The sequence below is a fragment of the Chlorocebus sabaeus genome, chromosome 6, assembly GCF_047675955.1.
Source record: "Chlorocebus sabaeus isolate Y175 chromosome 6, mChlSab1.0.hap1, whole genome shotgun sequence".
In the NCBI taxonomy this organism is placed as follows: domain Eukaryota; kingdom Metazoa; phylum Chordata; class Mammalia; order Primates; family Cercopithecidae; genus Chlorocebus; species Chlorocebus sabaeus.
The window spans coordinates 46141870-46161837 of NC_132909.1; the positions used below are offsets into that span (position 1 = coordinate 46141870).

A 19968-nucleotide genomic window follows, 5' to 3' on the forward strand; every position below is an offset into this window, starting at 1 on the left:
AAAGTCCTAGAAGGTCACAGTGCTCTCCTCTCAGGAGTGGGAGACTGGGAAATACAAGAAGCCAGCCCTAGGCCTGAGACCTCCCCTGGAGATTACCCCTGTTGACAAACAGCACTAACGAGCTCTCCAGGGGCTCCCTGTGGCAGGGAAGGGAAGGGAAGGGAAGGCGGGATGCCGCAGGGCACCTTTTCAGGACAACAGGGACAGCGGTGACGGGGTTCTTCTTGAGGCTCTCGATGATCTCCGGGGCCTTGTCGCCATAGATGCGATAGATGGCACGGCGCTGGATCACCTCCGACGTGCCTCCGAGGGAGTCGTCCAGCCGGAACTTCTCCTGGTCTTCTGGCGCCATCCGAGAGAGCTTCTTCTGCACGCTTTCCAACACGCGGATCGTGGCCAGGTTCGTCTCCAGGACAACGTCTAACTATGGAAAGGAAGGCAGGAAGGGGTCAGCCACTGGGGAACTCAAGAGGCCTCAGGGAGGGGCCTGGGACCTCAGAGAGCAGAGGATTTTTTTTGGGGGGGGTGTGTGTGTGTAGGAGACAGGGTCTTGCTCTGTCACCCAGACTGAAGTGCTGTGGCACAATCACAGCTCACTGCAGCCTCAACCTCCTGGGCTCAAACGATCCTCCCACCTTGGCTTCCCAAGTAGCTAGGAATATAGGTGTGCACCACCATGCCTGGCTAATTAAAAAATTTATGGCCCGGTGCGGTGGCTCACGCCTGTAATCCTGGCACTTTGGGAGGCTGAGGCAGGCAGATCACAAGGTCAGGAGTTCGAGACCAGCCTGATCAACATGGTGAATCCCCGTCTCTACTAAAAATACAAAAATTAGCCAGGAATGGTGGCGTGTCTGTAATCCCAGCTACTCAGGAGGATCGCTTGAGGTCAGGAGTGTGAGACCAGCCTGGGGAACATAGCGAGGCCTCATCTCTACAAAAAAAGTTAAAAAAAAAACAACAACCTGGGCATGGTAGTGTGCACCTGTGGTTCCAATTACAAAGGAGGCTGAGGTGGGAGGATCATTTGACCCTGGGAGGTCAAGGCAGCAGTGATCCATGATCGTGCCACTGCACTTTCAGCCTGGGAGACAGAGCAAGCAAAATAAATAAATAAATAAAAGTTTCTTTAACGTAATTTAAATTTATTTTTATTTTATTGCCCAGGGTGGAGTGCAGTGGCTCGATCTCGGCCTCTGCACTGCAGCCTCGGCCTCTCTGGCTCAAGCAATTCTCCTGCCTCAGCCTCCCCAGTAGCTGGGATTACAGGCACCTGCCACAATGCCCGGCTAATTTTTGTATTTTTGGTAGAGATGAGGTTTCACCATGTTGCCCAGGCTAGTCTCAAACTCCTGAGCTCAAATGATCCACCTGCCTTGGCCTCCCAAAGTGCTGGGATTACAGGTGTGTGCCACCACACCCAGTCCAAACAAAATTTTTAAACAGAAAAAAAGAGTGCCATCTGGTAGCCAGCCCAGAGGCCAGCAAGACCCCGCAGGAAGCTTCCAGGAGCTGCTGGAATGTGCTGCAATCCCTGCTTCTAAAAGGAGACTGGCACAGTGGAGGAGGATCAGGACGCATGTCCTGTGGAGAAGGGGGACAGGCATGTGCCGGGGGGCCCGGCCACAGCAGCACACACACCTCGAAGCGCTCGTCCTCACAGCGGTGAAGTTGCTCCTCGTACGGTGTCTTCTTAGAGCTGACGAAGGTGGAGTCCTCAGACCAGGAGGGGAAGGAGACCCAGGTGTCATTCAGTACCTGCATCGAGAGGAAATGCCATGAACGGCGCTGCATGCCCCAGGAGCCAAGATTTGCTGTTAGCCAGTGTAGAAAGTACCAAGATATATAATACAATCCTGATTATATGATAGGCAACTGCCTTATACAAATGGGAAGATGAATCAAGTTTTTAAGGGAAAACATGACTTTGGTCAAGTGAACACTCCCTTGGTATCCTGGGAGATTGGTTCCAGAACCACCCCTGGAGACCCAAATCCACAGATACTCAAGTCCCTGATGTCAAATGGAATCCTATTTGCATATAACCTATGCAAAACCATCTCTAGAATACTTATACCTAATGCAATGTAAATGCTGTGTAGATCATTGTTACACTGCATTCTTAAAATGTGGATTACGCTTTATTGCTGTACTGTCATTTTTTGGTTTCTCTCTCCCCACATATTTTCAATCCATGGTTAGTTGAAACCACAGATGAGGAACTTGCAGATATGGAGGGCTGATTTCATTTCAGACATTGGTAAATTCTCTCTGCAAAGGGTCAGAGAGCAACTATCTCAGACTTTGCAGGCCATCCTGGATGAATACTCAACTCTGCCTTTGTGGTGAGAAAAGCAGCCACAGGCAATATGTAAATGAATGGTTGTGTCTGTGTGCCAATAAAACTTTATTTACAAACACAGGCAGTGGGCCAGGGCCCATGGGCCAGAGTTTGCTGACCCCTGCACTATATCCTGGAATCCAGCAGGTATTCTTGAACTTGGACATGCAGTAATCGTCTGTCCACGAACCCTGGAGAAGTGTCCAATGGTCAAGCTAAACAGAAACACACTGAGGTCAGTGAGCCCGGGACGGAGCAGAATCATGGCAGCAATAAACCTAAGTCAAATAACAGATGAATAAGCTGAACTCCACATTATCCCTGACACTCTGTGTTTTGCCAAAACTACCAGCAGGGTACAACACTGTTGTCTCTGCTCAGGTGGTTTTGCTGGGCCACATCCCAGCACCACCCACAACCCAACATTCAGGAGGGCTGAGCACACAGCATTTCATTCAAAACGGGGGTATTGGGTGTTTGCTGGGGAGGGGTGGGGGATGCACCGTGTCAGCGAGCATGTGAGCCCCAGGGAGCGCTACCTCCTTGCAGATGGCTGTCCTCCCGCTGCACTTGGGCTGCTGGTAGGTTTTGGGGAGTGCCCGGTAGCTGGATCCTATGCGCTTGCAAGATGCATAGTCGATTTCCCGGCTTATCCCGTCCCCGGATCTGTCGCTCATGGGTGGCGCGAAGGACAGTTCTTTTACCCCTAGGAAGGACTTGAACTGTGCAAACAGCTCTGGAAATTTCCTTCAAAGATAAAGAAAAATGGTAACTGGTCATCCCTGGGACCTTCTGAGAGGGATCTGGAGATTTTAGAATGGCTTCATGTGGACATTACAGCTTAAACAGAGTCAGAATTCAACATCATGGACACAAATGAGAGGCGGAAGAATCCAATACACAGGAAGTCACTGCAAGTCCCGAGGTATGTGAATGAATGGGCCTCCCACCCCTCTGTCACACACCAGGTCCCTTCCTGTGCCTACTGACCCCATACTCACAGGGAGGCTTTGAAATACACCAGAAAAGATGACTTGACCTGGCAGAAGCTGGAGCCCATGATGTTCCCTGACTGGAAGAGGCCAGGCTTGAGGCCAGGGAGCGGCAAGCCACAGCCAGTCTGCCCATTGCCTGTGTTTTGTTTGGTTTGGTATTTTTTTTTTTTTTTTTTTTAGAGACAGTGTCTCACTCTGTTGCCCAGGCTCAAGGGCAGTGGCATGATCTCAGCTCACTGCAACCTCAAACTCCTGGGCTCAAGAGATCCTCCCACCTCAGCCTCCTCAATAGCTGGGACCACAGGCATGTGCCACTACGCCCAGCTAATTTCTTTTGTTTTTTTTTTTGAGACAGAGTTTCACTCGTCGCCCAGACTGGGGTGCAAGGGCACAATCTCGACTCACTGAAACCTCCACCTCCTGCGTTCAAGCTATTCTCCTGTCTCAGCCTTCTGAGTATCTGGGATTACAGGCATGCACCACCACGCCTGGCTAAATTTTGTATTTTTAGTGGAGACGGGGTTTCACCATGTTGGTCAGGCTGGTCTCAAACTCCTGACCTCCAGAGATTTGCCCATCTCGGCCTCCCAAAGTGCTAGGATTATAGGTGTGAGCCACCATGCCCGGCCAATTTTTAAAATTTTTGTAGAGATGGGGTCTTGCTATGTTGTCCAAGCTGGTCTTGAACTCCTGGCCTCAAGTGATCCCTTTCACCTCAACCTCCCAAAGTGCTCGGGTGACAGGAGTGAGCCACCATGCCCAGCCATCCCACTGTAAATAAAGTTTCACTGGCCCACAGTCACGTCCACTTGTGTACGCACTGCCTGTGGCCTGCACAAGAGAGGTATGAGTCATCTCCACACAGCCCGTCTGGTCCCTCAGAGATCAAGCCTGCCTATCTCTGATCTACAGTCTTCCCCTCTCACGAGGGAGACTCCTCTCTGTGAACCCCTCTCTGGACACAGGCTTGAAAGTCATCAGGTCATGGCTGTGGTCGACGATAGGAAGGCTTTAATGCAAACGACTCTACAATGCCAACTGGATTTCTGTTTAAAACAGTATCAGATCTGGTGGTGTGTGCCTGGAATCCCAGCTACTCAGGAGGCCAAGATGGGAAAAGATCGCTTCAGCTCAAGAGTTTGAGACCAGCCTGGGCAACACAGCGGGACCCCGTCTCTAAGCAGTAACATCAGATCCTACAAAAAAAAAAGGTGCAGTTACTTTGCTGGTGCCACAATCCTGCAGTGACCCAGCCACCCAGCCCACCCTCACATAATGATGCCCCCCTCATTGATGTGGCCTCCGTCGTGCCGCGTATTTAAGAACCCTATGCCAACTGTGCTCACAAGGAAAACCCACAAGCCAATGGAAACGTAGGGAGGAAAGATACCGACGAAAACGCTGCAGAGACACCTGAGGCTACTGCTGGGATAAACACAAATCAGGATCGCTAGAAGGGAATGCTGAACCCAGTTCACCCTGGCTGCCATGTGGCTGCCAGCTGCGAGGGGCAGTTCCCTGGGCCGTGTTCAGCCGCCCAGCCCAGCTGAGCACCTGACTGCAGGTGGAACACGCAGAGGAATGCCACGTGGTGGTGAATGTTCCTAACCCAACCAAGCATTGTGTCAAGAACACGCAGAGGTCCGCTTCCATTCCCGACCTTGCTCCATACAGACCCTTCCCCTAACGCCCTTCCCCGTATGAGTCTCTACTGCCGAAACATGGAAACAAGAACAGCTGACTGTCCCAGCACTGACCATCTGCTCAGCACCTTGCCTTTCAGATTCTCGCCTTTCATGTTCCTTTTGTCTTCCCCTCTAACCTCCTGACAAACCCAGGAGGGAGGTATGGCCATTTTACAAAGACACTGAGGCTCGCTTGGCTAGTAGGAAGCTGAGTCCCAATTCCAACCCGGGGTGGTCGTGTGCCCGCTGGGCGCAGGTGCCAACACCAGCTCCACACACAGTCCCTGGGGGCCCCTTGTCCCAGGTGAGACCCAGGCTCAGAGAGTGCTGGATTCTGAGCCCAGTGGAGGCGACTCAAGGTGAATGTGCACTCCACGTCCATAGAAAAGGCCCACCCGTGTGCCCACCACCCACGTCACAAACAGACCCCAGGAGTCCCTGTTTTGGCTGAGACTAGAGTAACACCATCCTGCTCCGGGCTGTTCTTCAGGGCGGTTACAGACCTTCGGCAGCCCAAGAAAGAAAAACCACTGAAAAGATCACCCCAACACGTGCATGCCCGGGACCACCAGGGAAAGGCCTTCTGATGAGCTCAGCTTGGCCCACGCGGGTCGTAGCCTCAGGAGCATTTGATGTCAATGCCACTGATAGGGAGGACTAGAGACAAATGTCCATCGTTAGAGACCCTGGTAAGGGACAGTCGCTTAAAAATGAGGACATGGGTTCACATCTGATGCTGAAACACTTCCAAGAAATGCTGAGTTAAAAAAAAAAAAAACACAAAAGACATCGAAGCCCAGCCTGACAGCACGCACCTGTTTACGCTACGCCCAGCAGCCACTGTGCGCAGAAAGCAGAGAACGTGCAAAGGGCTGGCTTTGAGGCTGGAGCACCCCGGCTGCCACCTACAGCACGCCAAGCTCACCTATGAGTGCTTGTCTAGGGTAAGTCAGAGGGATTTGATCTGAGCCTCAGTTTCCTTATATATTTTTTTGAGACAGGGTCTCACGCTGTCACCCAAGCTGAGTGCAGTGGTGAGATCAGGGCTCTGCCAAAACTCAAGTGATCCAGCCACCTCAGCCTCCCAAGTAGCTACAGGTACACGCCACCACTTCTGGCTAGTTTTTGACGAGGTCTCACTATGTTGCCCAGGCTGGTTGAGTTTTTTTGTTTTGAGACAGCTTGCTCTGTCGCCCAGGCTGGAGTGCAGTGGTGCAATCTCGGCTCACTGCAACCTCTGCTTCCTGGGTTCAAGCAATTCTCCTGTCTCAGCATCCCGAGTAGCTGGGACTACAGGCACAGGCCACCACGTCTGGCTAATTTTTTTTTATTTTTAGTAGAGATGGGGTTTCACCATACTGGTTACGCTGGTCTTGAACTCCTGACCTCAGGTGATCCACCCGCCTCGGCCTCTCATAGTGCTAGGATTACAGGCGTGAGCTACTGCGCCAGGCCGTGGTCTTAAACTCCTGGATGCAAGTGATCCTTCCCCCTTGGCCTCCCGAAGTGCTGGGATCATAGGCATGAGCCACCATGCCTGGCCCCTCACCTTTAAAATAACTAGGAACTGTATTGAAATGCATCAAATATGTTTTAACTTTATGAATTACTTAAGATGCTAAAAAAAAAAAAAAAAAAAAAAAGGAGAGGACTTAATTGGTACCCTTGGGAAGATGACATGAAAGCAGCTCATCACTCGAGGCTGTGACTAGGGAGGAATCGAGACTGTAGTCAAGCAGCTATCCTGGGCCACGGCGATCCTCCTATGCATCCCCAAATGAGTGAGCAAACCTGGGAGGCTAATACCACAGAAATAACAGGGACAGGGACAGGTAGAGGGGCATAAGGACAGAAATTGTAAGGACTAGAATTGGAGGGAACCAGAGGTGAGACGTATTAGAAAACAAAACCCAGGGCCTGGGCACCATGGCTCACACTTGTAATCCCAGCATTTTGGGAGGCCGAGGCAGGCGGATCACTTGAGGCCAGGAGTTGGAGAGCAGTCTGGCCAAATGGCAAAACTCCGTCTCTACTAAAAATACAAAAATTAGCCGGGCGTGGTGGCAGGCGCCTGTAGTCCCAGCTACTCGGGAGGCTGAGGCAGGAGAGGCACCTGAACCCAGGAGGCGGAGGTTGCAGTGAGGCGAGATCGCACCATTGCACTGCAGCCTGGGCGACAGAGTGAGACTCTGTCTTGAAAAAAAAAAAGAAAGAAAGAAAGAAAAAGAAAAAGAGAGAGAGAGAGAAAGAGAGAGAGAGAAAGACAGAGAGAGAGAGGAAGGAAGGAAGGAAGGAAGGGAGGGAGGGAGGGAGGGAGGGAGGGAGGGGAGGAAGGAAACAAAACCCGGATGGGGGTGAGACTGAGCCATGTATTTGGTGCCCACCTGGGTGGCTGCACTGTCATTAGTGCAGGAGGTGGTCACTCCTGAAGTCAGGACACTCTTGCAGTGAGATGGGCAGGGACTGGAACGGTACACGGGGGGCTCCTGGAGTCTGTTTTTGAGGGGGTGGTGGGCAAATGGGTGACTGCTTAATAAAGATTCAAGTCATTTGTCGGCCATGTGGGTTCTTGGGTCTGTGCTTTATTTTACATTACATTACCATTGCTCCCAGGCCCGTCCACCCAGTCCCAGTCCCCTCCTGAGGCTGACCTGGCCACCAGGGGTTAGAAGCTGCTGTTAGACCTGACCCGCTAATGAGGCTTCCCTTTGTGCAACAGAGTAATTTTTTTTTTTTTTTGATACAGGGTCTCACTCTGTCACCCAGGCTAGAGTACACTGGCGTGATCACAGCTCACTGCAGCCTTGAACCTATTTTCCATTAGTTCCAGCCTGGGCAACAGAGCAAACTGTCTCAAAACAAACGAACGAATGTATACACACACACACACACACACACACACACACACACACACACACACACATATTTTTTAAGTTAACGCAAAAGGGCTCACACAGCACCTGTCCCCAGGGTTGATTTAACTTTTTCCCATTTAGAAGAAAAAAAAAAAAAAAAGTCCAACTTACTGCCAGCGCTCATTTAATTTTACATAAACACACTCTTTGAATCTGAAGCAAATCTGATTTTCAATGTGAAAGTAAAATATAAAAACTGTTCTTGGAGTTATTTCTAAACAGAACATCAGAATCATCTGAATCACCAGAATCGTCTATTTTGAAACAGTCAGATTCATCAAATGAATCTTTGGCAAACAACTGTTTGAGAACAATGTTAACATCAAACGTAGGAATGCTATATTTTCCAAGATTTGACATTTTCAGTGATCAAGAATTACTATATTTTGTAACTGGAAATATCACTACTAAAAGCAGAATGCTACACATAAAATGGTATCTTTTATTTCCAAAGTTGATATGAGAGCAATGCAAAAATAGTAATAAAAATGAGATGCTTCATGGCAAAGTTATCTCGAGGTAAATGCTGCAGCCGCAAGTGCCGTCAACCACTATCCTTGGAGTAAATGGGAAAAAGGTTAAGGAAGGACTGAATGGGCTGATCACGTAACATGTGCACTCCCCATGTGCGAGAACCATTGAAAAAAAGAATCATGGCCAGGCATGGCGGCTCATGCCCATAATCTCAGCACTTTGGGAGACCGAGGCAGGCAGACCGCTTGAGGTCAGGAGTTCGACACTAGCCTGGCCAACATGGCAAAACCCCACCTCTACTAAAAACACAAAAATTCGCCAGGTATGGTGGTGCACATCTGTAATCCCAGCTACTCGGGAGGATGAGGCAGGAGAATTGCTTGAACCCGGGAGGTGGAGGTTGCGGTGAGCCAAGATCGCGCCACTGCACTCCAGCCTGGGCAACAGAGCAAGACTCTGTCTTGAAAAAAAAAAAACTTCACGTGTTAATTTTTCTTGACGCTCTTCTTTTCTTTAGGTCGATCCAAGTTTGTGACTTACATCATTTCCTTCTGCCGAAAAAAACCTCTCTTTTCCTTTTATTGGTGAGATTCTGTTGTATTTGAAGGGCCCTGCAGGTAGTACCCAACTGCAGCTCTTGGGAACTCCATGTAGGTCGGTACATTCACTATCCCCATTTTACAGCAAGGAAACAGAGGCTCAGACTGCCCAAGTGACGCACCCCAGTCACAGGGCTTATGTGCAGGAAGCAACACTGGCCCCAGCTGGCTCCCAGGTCTCACACAGTGCTCACAAGCCCCCTACCCCTACTGTGCACGCTCCTGTGAGCCCAAGAGCAGACACGAGTGTACACAGTTGCTCCCAGGCCCCTCCACCCAGTCCCAGTCCCCTACTGAGGATGACCTGGCCACCAGGGGTTAGAAGCTGCTCTTAGACCTGACCCACTAATGAGGCTTCCCTTTGTGCAACAGAGGTGTTAATTTTTTTTTTTTGGATACAGGGTCTCACTCTGTCACCCAGGCTAGAGTACAGTGGCGTGATCACAGCTCACTGCAGCCTTGACCTCCCAGGTTCAAGCTATCCTTCCAGCTGAGCCTCCCAAGTAGCTGGGCCAAGAGGCGTGTGCCACCACCCCCGACTAATTTTTATATTTTTTAGCAGACAGGGTTTAGCCATGTTGCCCAGACTGGTCTCTAATTCCTGACATCAAGTGATCCACCCACCTTGGCCTCCCAAAATGTTGGGATTACAGGTGTGAGCCACCGTACCCAATCCAAGCCCGACCCAGGTGTTAGAATTTTTTTTTTTTTTTTTTTGAGACGAAGTCTCGCTCTTGTTGCCCAGGCGGAGTACAATGGCACGATCTTGGCTCACTGCAACCTCCGCCTCCTGGGTTCAAGCGATTCTCCTGCCTCAGCCTCCCAAGTAGCTGGGATTACAGGTGCCCGCCACCACGCCTGGCTAATTTTTGTATTTTTAGTAGAGATGGAGTTTCACCATGTTGGCCAGGCTTGTCTCGAACTCCTGACCTCAGGTGCTCCGCCCATCTCAGCCTCCCAAAGTGCTGAGATGAGGCATGAGCCGCTGCGCCTGGCCCAAGTGTTAGAATTTAAAAAAGTATTTAACAGGTGAATCTCCAGGGAATTATGCCGGGGGGGCAAAAAAAAAGTTTCTCCCAGAGGGTTCCTCCTGTACAGTTCCGTTACTGTAACATTAGTGTCTAGAGAACAGATAAGTGGCTGCCAGGGGTTTGAACAGACTCCAGCTGAGGCAGGGTTTTGGGATGGAGATGAAAGGTCAAGGCCAGAAGAACCCTGACAGTCCCGGAGCTATTCAGGATCCTCACTGCAACAAATACACAACCCTTCACAGTGAGAAAGTTGTATAAAAACACACACACCAGACGTGTACGAGTAACACGGAGAGTCTGGAAAGATCGGGGGGTTGTGTGAGAGTCAATACAGGGAGTCCTCACTTAACATCATCAACAGGTTTTAGGAAGCTGTGACTTTAAGTGAAAAGATGTGTAACAAAACCAATTTTGCCACAAGCTAATTGACACATAAACAAGAATGAAGTTCCTACAGCATATTTCTGGTCACAAAACCATCATCGAATTTCTAAAGAGAGATCGAAACACTTCTAAAATTAAACACTGAAATGAATGCAAGCCACATGTACACATAAAACAGATGAGTAAAAACAAGTAAAATAATGATTTACCCAGTTATCCCAATTCAGGGTCTTGGGTGGCCGGACCCCATCCCAGCAGCTCAGAGCACCAGGGGGGCACCCACCCTGGACAGGACGCCAGCTCACCGCAGGGCGCTCACCCCGCCACACTCACTCAGGCTGGGGCCATGGAGACTCACCGCTTCACCTACACTTAACCTAACATGCACATCTTTGGGATGCGGGAGAAAATCCCCACAGACATGGGGAGAACGTGCAAACTCCACTCAGACCAGAAATGAATGCTTTTTTCTCATCGGTGTTACAACAGTGTTAAATGAAAAGGCATTATTCGAGGACCCTGTATTCTGGTGAGGATACTGACTACAGATGTTACTGTTAAAGGAACCAGCTGGAGGATACCCAGGTGGTGTGTCGCTCCTTACAAATGCCATGGGAATTGATAATTATCTCAATCACGTCAATTAATAAACAGGACTTTAGCAAAGCACAAAGTAACTAAAAACCAAGTAGATGGAGTTGACAGGAACAGAACCCCCATGGGGAGCCCCGGGAAGTCAGCTGCTCACCCCAGAAATGGGCTGACGAGCTGCAGGAGCTCGGAGCCAGACACCAGCTCCTGGTTGAAGAGTGCAATGCAGCGGAGGAAGTTTTCGTACACCTCCTGGCTCTTCAGCACCCGGCGCACCTGCGGAGAGAGCAGTCAGGGACCACTGTGAACCCCTGCTCCTCAGCCTCTGGGCCTGGCTCACTTGGAAGTCACCCACATGGGTGTGCGATATGGGAACCAGCTGTGTCTGTAAGTAAATGAGATCTGTGCTGCAATTCACACAGCCCATGCACCAATTCACGGCCTGTGCACACGACCTGTGCAGCGTTCACATCCCATGCATGTAATCTGTGTAGCAATTCACACAGCATGGGCACAAGAGCCATGCTGCAATTCACAGCCCATACCCGCCATCTGTGCCGCAATTCACACAGTTTGGGTACACAATCTGCACAGGAATTCACACAGTCTGTGCACGCAATCCGTGCAGCAATTCACAGTTTGTGCACACGATCTGTGCAATTCACACAGTGCATGCCATCCGTGCAGCAATTCACACAGCGTGTGCACGCAATCGTGCAGCAATTCACACAGTCCACGCGTGCGATCCATGCAATTCACAGTCTGTGAAAGCACTCTGTGCAGCAATTCAGTTTGTGCACGCAGTCCTTGCAGCAATTCACACAGCCTGTGCACGCGATCTGTGCAGCAACTCAGCCCATGGACACGGCCACCTTGTTTGCTCTGCCCACAGACCCTGGGCGGGAACCCCACGATCATCCCTGATACACAAAAAAGCTACACAGCTGCAAGGTGGCAGACGTGTATGTCTTCATACTCTGCTTGGACTCTCAGCACCCACTGTGGACTCCCGCGGACACCACATGCCTGGGCTTCAAGGTGGCCCACACTCCCTTCTGCAGTGAAAGCTGGGGGCCAGCCCATCCTCCTGGTCCCACCTGTTCCATCCTCAGAGCGCACCCACCTTACCTGCCCCCCTCCCCCAGTCCTGGGGCAGGCCCAGGGAGCATCAGCCCACCCAGCTGGACATGGCATCCCTGAGATGGAAGCCAGGGCCCACCCTCACCTTGTCAAAGAAAGAAAATTCCTGCAGAGTCCCGTACTTCCCCACCGCAGCAATGGACAGGTCTTTGGTACCACGAAGTTTCATTTTTTTCTGTGGGGAGAAATTCCATGCAGTCAACTCTGCCTCCCACCGGTGGCCTCTATCCATTGCTGTCACAGAGTCACAAGAAGGCTAAGACCGTGCTTTCCTTTGGGAACTGCCACAAGGTGCTCAGTGAGGGATAGGCAGGAGCCTCCTAGTTACCCAGGATCCCCGAGATGACACCTCTGGAGCTACCTGCCACTGCCAAATCCGGGATCTCCATCTCAGAGGGTAGGGCTTTGGGTAACAGGCAAGACTGCCACAGCATCCAAACGGCAAGGGAGATGTGCCCCTGGCTACGACAACCTCAGAATCCTCTCCCTGTTTTGTCCTGAGGGCCAAGACAGCAACAAGAAGCGGACAGGAAGAGGGTTGCACTGGGAAGACCCTGGAGAAGCCAAGTGTTGAGTCTCTGCAGGCTTTTGTCTCTAAGCTGGACTTGGACCTGAACTTGGACACACAATCATGGCAAGAAGGACAACACTGTCCATCCAGAACTATCTCCAAAGTGCCTGAAGAATAGAGATGAGCTGGGTGCAGGGGCTCACGCCTGTAATCCCAACACTTTGGGAGGCTGAGGTGGGAGGACTGTTTGAGCCCAAGAGTTTGAGACCAGCCTGGCCAACATGGTGAAACCTCATCTCTACAAAAAGGTGTGGTGGTGCACACCTGTGGTCCCAGCTACTTGGAAGGCTGAGGTGAGAGGACAGCTAGAGCCCAGAGGTCAAGGCTGACTGTGCCACTGCACTCCAGCCTGGGTGGCGGAGTGAAAGCCCATTCCCCCACCAAAGAAAGAATGATGAGGATGCCAAAAGGACACAGGAGCCAAAGCGACCCTACCGGCCAAATGTGGAACAGCATGGACATCAACACTAGAACGGATTATAACCCAGAGTCCATATCTAATATACATAACTAAATAAACGGGAGAACGAGGAAGTTCCCACCAATAGTAGAAAGCCAAGTAGTAACCGCACAAATAATGATGGAATCGGAAAACCACCACTGCAGGTGAAGGGCGTGACAGGATCTCTGCCCTCGGCTCTGCAGTGACCAACCCGAACAAATGTATATGGTGGCCTTTTCTGTGAGAGAGTCCCGAGGGTGAAAAGGAGACTGAGTGGTACACCGTGTTCCTTGGGACCTAGGGCGGGGGTAACACTCCTTCCTTCTCTTCTTCACAATAATCTCATGGGACAGGGAGAACGGATGAACAGCCACCTTAGAGGAGAGCCAACTTCCAAAGGCCCCACCACTGGTGAATCTCACACAGCCCCAGGTCCAGCCCCAAACCCCTACTGGGGCCTCTGTTCCCTGGCCACATGCTGGGAAGGCCCAATTTGCTGGGGCCCCTGCACGCGAGCACGGCTGCGCACGGCTGACAGGTACCTTGGCGGGTGCAGACACGGGGCGGAGGAGCGAGGGCCGGGAGCGCTTCCTGCTGTGCTCTGGGGTCTTGTCGTGCTCGTTCTTCTGCACACTGTGCATCTCGCATGGCCCATTTCCTGTAAACTGAGGACACACGTGGGAGGTGGTCAGCACCGGAGACATGGCTGGGCCCATGCACCAGAGTATGCAGAGCTGCTTCCGGCTCAGCCCACAGCCCGGTGGGCACTGGTGGCCACAGGCACCAGGCCAGATGCTCCGTCAGTGCGTGAGGTGACTCCAGCAAGACACTCACATTCCAAGGTAACCGAATCATCACAGACTAACACTGCCAGGCTGGGAGAAGGTTCCTGTGAGGCCTTCATGGGTGAGGGAGGGAGAGGGGCTAGGGGTTTCAGGAGGGAGACACCTGAGTGGGTCTTCCCATGCGGGGGCTCATGTGGCGAGCCACTGGTGGGGCACCTCGCCGCGTGCATGCCAGTGCCACAGAAACACAAGGTGCAGTGGACAGAGAAACAGGCAGCAAGGGGAAGTGGCTGATTTTCGCCAGGGCACTGGTGGGGGCCTTGGGGCCAGGTTTTGAAGTCTTTTCTATGAATGAGAAAGTGTTTCTGGGGGATGATGTCGTCACTTGCTGGGAGCAGAGTGGGGCTCGTGACTGGTTTGGGGCCTGCCTCCCAGGCTCTACGCCAGCCATCGGCTAACAGGTCAAGGATGCTTGTCCCGAGCAGGGTGCCTACAGGGTACCAATGACATTACAAAGAACTGTTTCGCAACAGTCTATTATGAACATACTGGAAGGCTGGACGGGTAGGGGACGATGGACAGACCGCAGCTTTTCTGCAGGACGTGGGCAGGGCTGGAGAGGCCCTACAAGGTTCTGTGCTACTGCGGTCACCACCTCCATCATACTCCCCCTTCCCCTGCCACCACAGGACCTGCACAAAAAGACACCTCCAAAGACCTAAAGTGGGGGTGAGGTGGACAAGTCATGGTACATCTGAACAAATCAGCCAGCAGTGATCAGATACCATGAGCTGGCTCTGGGCTGCTGTTAGAGACAGGCATACCTGAAATAAAACAAACAACAACAACAACAAAAATAAATAAGGAAAAAACCCAAAAAGCCAAGGGGCAGAACAAACAGGATGTCGTGTGTTACTCTGTAAAAAGTATTTGTTACACATGCAGAGGAAATTTCTGGAAAGATATAAGATATTTAGAAGTGCTAACCTCTGAACAGAACTGAGTCAAGGGAGAGGAAGTTTGCATTAAAAATTTGATACTCCTGCTAATACTTATTTTTTCATTAGTGTATACTATTTTTACAATAATAATAAAGACATTATTTAGCCACAATACTACTACTACTAATAAAGACTATTAAGCCACAGCCAAGACTCAGAAAAATTAAACTTATTTGGGGGGGAATAATTACCCAAAACTCAAGGTTATTTCGAGAGCTGTAAGTGGAGACACTGGCATCTACACAATTCTCCACTGGTACATCTTTTTTTTTTTTTTTTTTTTTTTGAGACAGAGTCTCGCTCTGTCACCCAGGCTAGAGTGCAGTGGTGCGATCTCAGCTCACTGCAACCTCTGTCTCCTGGGTTCAAGTAATTCTCTTGCCTCAGACTTTCAAGTAGCTGGGATTACAGGCACGAGCCACCACGTGCGGCGATTTTTTGTGGATGCTGGAACAAGTGCAAACTGATTCCCAAAAGATGCAGCTGGGCAACCATATGACAAATGCTGAACAAGAACAGGGGACCTGGAGGGGAAACGTGCCACGCGTCCAGCCAAGTTCACCAAGCAGGTATAGCAGATCTTCCCCAACGGTTCACATGGTTCTTGCTTTTCAGTTAATCTCCCAATCATGTGAACATCTGAGCTAGATGGATCCCCAAAGACCACCTAGGCTAGGGAATGGCAAATTAACATAGGGTGTGTTTTCATAAATAAAATTTTATCAGCACCTAGCCACACCCATTCCTTTTGTAAAGACTTACTGGTACCCAGTCATGCCCATTCATTTTGTAAATAAAGTTTTGTTGGTACCCAGTCATACCCATTCATTTTGTAAATAAAGTTTTATTGTCATACGGCCCTGCCCAATCATTGACATATATATTCCATGACTGCTTTCAAGCTACTAGGGCAGAGGTGAGTCTTTACACAGAGATCAGCTGGCCTGCAAAGCCTGTGATATTTACTATCTGGCCCTTTGTAGAAAAGGTTTGCCAACCTCTGATCTAGGCCAGTCAAATTTAATTAGGGCAATGCCAAATTTCATCTTGGTTTCTTTTTCCTACAGTTTTAATACACATCCAAAAGTTAACATAAAGATTATACTTCACGCAACAGATGCTGGAGTGCTTTCAATAATTTTAAAAAGTTGATCCCATCTTTCTAAATATACAAGATGGCTCTAAGAAACCAATACACACTAAAAATCTTAAATTGGTAACAAATGTTATTTAAGAGTCTCATGCTCTACTGACTGAGCTAGCCGGGCACCCTGCATAAATGCCACTTAAAGAAACCATGGACTGGGCACAATGGCACATGCCTGTAATCCTAACACTTTGGGAGGCCGAGGTGGGAGGATCGCTTGAAGCCAGGAGTCTGAGACCAACCTGGGCAACACTGTGAGACCCTGTCGCTACAATTAAAAAATAAAAGCAGGCCAGGCGCAGTGGCTCACGCCTATAATCCCAGCACTTTGGGAGACTGAGGCAGGTGGATCGCTTGAGGCCAGGAACTCAAGACCAGTCTGGGCAACATGGCAAATCCCTGTCTCTACAAAAAACACAAAAATTGGCCTGGCATCGTGGTGGTGCCTGTAGTCCCAGCTACTCAGGAGGCTGAGGTGGGAGGCTCACCTGAGCCTGGGAGATGGAGGCTGCAGTGAACAGTGATCAATTATGCCACTGCACTCCAGCCTGGGTGACAGAGAGAGAGCTTGTCTCAAAAAATAAAAACAAACCAACTTTAATGCAATAAAACTTCATACACTAATGGCTACTAAAAAAAAAAAAAAAGGCAAAAAAAGAAAAAAACCTGGAAAAGAACAAATGTTGGCCAAGATGTGGAGAGACAGAAACCGCAGTCCATTGCTGATGGGAATGTAAAATGGTAAAATGGCGCGGTCACTGAAGAAAACAGTTTGGAGGCTCTTCAAAAAGCCAAACACAGAATTACCATGTGACCCAGCAATTCCACTCCTAGGTGTCTACCCAAAAGACCTGAAAACAGGTGTTCAAACAAATCCGTGTCATGAATGTTGATGGCGGCACTGTTCACAACAGCCAAAAGGCAGACACAACCCAAATGTCCATCAACAGAATATGGATAAACAGAATGTGGCTCATCTATCTAACAGAGTATGATTCAGCCAGGAATAGGAATGAGCACTGAACCATGGTAATACATGGATGAACCTTGAAAACATGATGCTGAGTGAGAGGAGCTAGACACAAAGGCCACATAGGGTGATATTCCACCAATCTGAAATGTCCAGAATGGGCGAATCAAATTCACAGAGACAGGAAGCACATGGGCAGTTGCCAGGAGCTGGGGGAGGGGAAAGGGGTGGCTGCTGATGGAGACAGGGTCTCCTTTCCAGGGGACGAAAATGTTCTAGAACTAGGTAGTGGTGAAGGTTGTACAACACTGAGGATGTACTACATGCCATGGATTGTTCACTTTCAAAGGTGAATTTGATGTTACATAAATGTCACTTCAATTTTTTTAAAAGTCTTATGTTCACAGTGGGGGAAAAAAGAGGAACTGGAACAGGCAGCCCTGGCAGCTTCAGGCCACAGGCAGGGGAGAAAGGCTGACCGTGCAGGGTGAGCCCTGAGCCTCCCTGTCTAAGGCCCCTCCTCGCCCATCTCTGCCCTCTACCATCATGGTCAGGGCCAGGCCACAGGCCACCCCCGCTACTGGCTCTTCCAGATCCAACCTGCTGGAGCTCCAGATCAGTCTCACCCAACAGGGGAAGCGATGGTGGGGGACCCAGCCCTCCTGCACCTTCCCACAGGGCTGGGGTCCCAGGCAGGGTGGGGCTCTGCAGAGCAGGCACAGGAGGTGGAACCCCTGGGCCCATCATCTCCATTGGAAGATGCTCTCTGCTTCCCAAACCACCCCAAGACCCGGGTACTGTCTGTACAGAGAAGCACCTTGGAGAATCGTTTACGAGCTTGCTGGGCAGGGGGAGCCTACAGTGAGGAACCCCTGGGTATCGCAACCTGCGTAGCTTCTGGGGGACCCTAACTGTGGCCTGGAGGGTGGATGGGCCTGGCCCAGCCCTGGGTCAAGCTGGCTGGAGCCCTCCCTCCTCGCTGAGGCCCCCGAGGCTAGGCAGGGGCTCTCTGCACTCACCAGAGACCGCTTGGCTTCAGGCAGGAATTGTCCAAACTCGGAGAGCAGGTCCTCCTGGCCCCGGAAGAGGTTGGCCACCTCGGTGAACACCTCCTCTTCGGACATGCCTCGGAACGGTCGGCCCCTCGTGTTCAGCTGCTCCTTCTGCCAGTTTTCAGGAAAGGGAAAACAAGTCATTAGCCATGGAGTGCTATGCTCTGGGCTGGGACACTCAGGCAGCCCTCTGTGAAGGGGACGGGATGACGCTCAGGAAAGAGCACCTGCCGGAGGAGCCCACAGGACTGTCTGCTCACGTGTGCATCTTGCTGCCCAGCATGGCCTGAGCTCTAGCCATGGGCAGGGCCTGTCCAGGAGTATGGGGGGGTCTCGAGGAGGGACACCCAGCAGTGTCCACGAGCAGAGGAGGCAGGGAGGTGTGAGGCTAGCTGGAATCAGGGCTGGGCTAGGAAAGTACAAGGTCAGGGGCGAACCCCAGGCCTTCCCAAGGGAAATGGGGAGTATGGAACGGGGGAGCGCTGGGCCATGAAGGGAAGGGACTTCCAAGCCGAGGCACCTATTGGCCCAGAGTCACTGAGACCCAAGGAAAATGGCCTGATCCAGAGCTTAAAGCAACAAGAGGACCAAAGGGAATCCAGGTTGGAAGGCAGAAATGGGCCAGCAAAACTGAGATGGCTGTTAGAAATATGTCCTTATCAATTTTACACCCAAGACTGTCACAGAACAAGAGGCAGTGGAGCCGGAGCCTCCCAGATAATATGGCGTGGCTTCCAGAGTACCATTCCACAGCTGCAAAGCAGAAGGAGTCCCTGCGCTGGCACCTCCCGCCCCTCTGCGCCCACTGCAGCCTGTGGGAAGGGAAGCAAGTTTTAAATCTTGGCACCAGTGGCACCTAAACTGCAGGGGAAAAAAACACCACCCTTCCAAAAAGTCATCAAAAGCCACTAAAAAGCAAAACTTAAAAATGAGCAAAGGCCACTCAGTTCAGATGATAAATAGAAATGATCCATCTGCATACAGACAGAACAACGACCACATTGACTGAAGTTTAAAGAAACAATTTAGGCTGGGCATGATGGCTCATGCCTGTAATCCCAGCACTTTGGGAGGCTGAGGCAGGAGACTGGCTTCAGTCCAGGAGTTCAAGGCCAGCCTGGGCAATACAGTGAGACCCTATCTCTACAAAAAATTTTACACTTGATCTTAGCCAAAAGGCTGAGAAATGATTAAAAAAAAAAAAAAATTAAACATTATGTAGGCATAGTGACACCCTCCTGTGGTCCTAGTTACTTGGGAGGCTGAGGCAAGAGGATTGCTTAGGCCCATGACCTCAAGGCTGCAGTAAGCTACGACCATGACAGTGCATACTCCAGCCTGGGCATCAGAGCAAGATCTTATCTAAAATAAATAAAGAAGAAAAGAAACAATGACCGAATTGACTGATGTTTAAAGAAACAATTTAAAACAGTGCCATAGCCATCTCCTGCTCATCTGACTACACAGACAGAAGAGGCTGGGATTTCCGATGAGGGTGTGGGGAACTGGTGCTCTCAAACATGGAAGGCAAGACCAGGCGCAGTGGCTCACGCCTGTAATCCCAGCACTTTGGGAGGTCGAGGCAGGCAGATCACCTGAGGTCAGGAGTTCAAGACCAGCCTGGCCAACACGGTGAACTCCTACCTCCACTAAAAATACAAAAATTACCCAGGTGTGGTGGCGCGTGCCTGTAGTCCCAGCTACTTGGGAGACTGAAGCAGGAGAATCACTTGAGCCCGGGAGGTGGAGGCTGCAATGAGCCGAGATTGCGCTACTGTACTCCAGTCTGGGTGACAGAGTAAGACTCTGTCTCAAAAAAACAAACAATCAAACACCCAAGGCAGA

General features: G+C 50.6%; 1 protein-coding gene across 2 annotated transcripts in view; it reads right to left on the reverse strand.

Annotated features, from left to right (window-relative positions):
- SIN3B (SIN3 transcription regulator family member B) overlaps nt 1-19968 on the reverse strand; it is a 49473-nt gene that overhangs the window by 13632 nt on the left and 15873 nt on the right. Inside the window, exons 5-12 of one of the 2 annotated variants that reach the window (XM_007995663.3) lie at nt 18091-18234; nt 13711-13833; nt 12241-12330; nt 11173-11291; nt 2881-3088; nt 2461-2556; nt 1642-1758; nt 186-424 (exon numbers count right to left, since the gene is read on the reverse strand). In XM_007995663.3, the coding sequence (XP_007993854.1) occupies nt 186-424; nt 1642-1758; nt 2461-2556; nt 2881-3088; nt 11173-11291; nt 12241-12330; nt 13711-13833; nt 18091-18234 (1136 nt within the window). The remainder of the gene's footprint in view (nt 1-185; nt 425-1641; nt 1759-2460; nt 2557-2880; nt 3089-11172; nt 11292-12240; nt 12331-13710; nt 13834-18090; nt 18235-19968) is intronic. The other variant, XM_007995664.3, reaches the window with a different exon arrangement.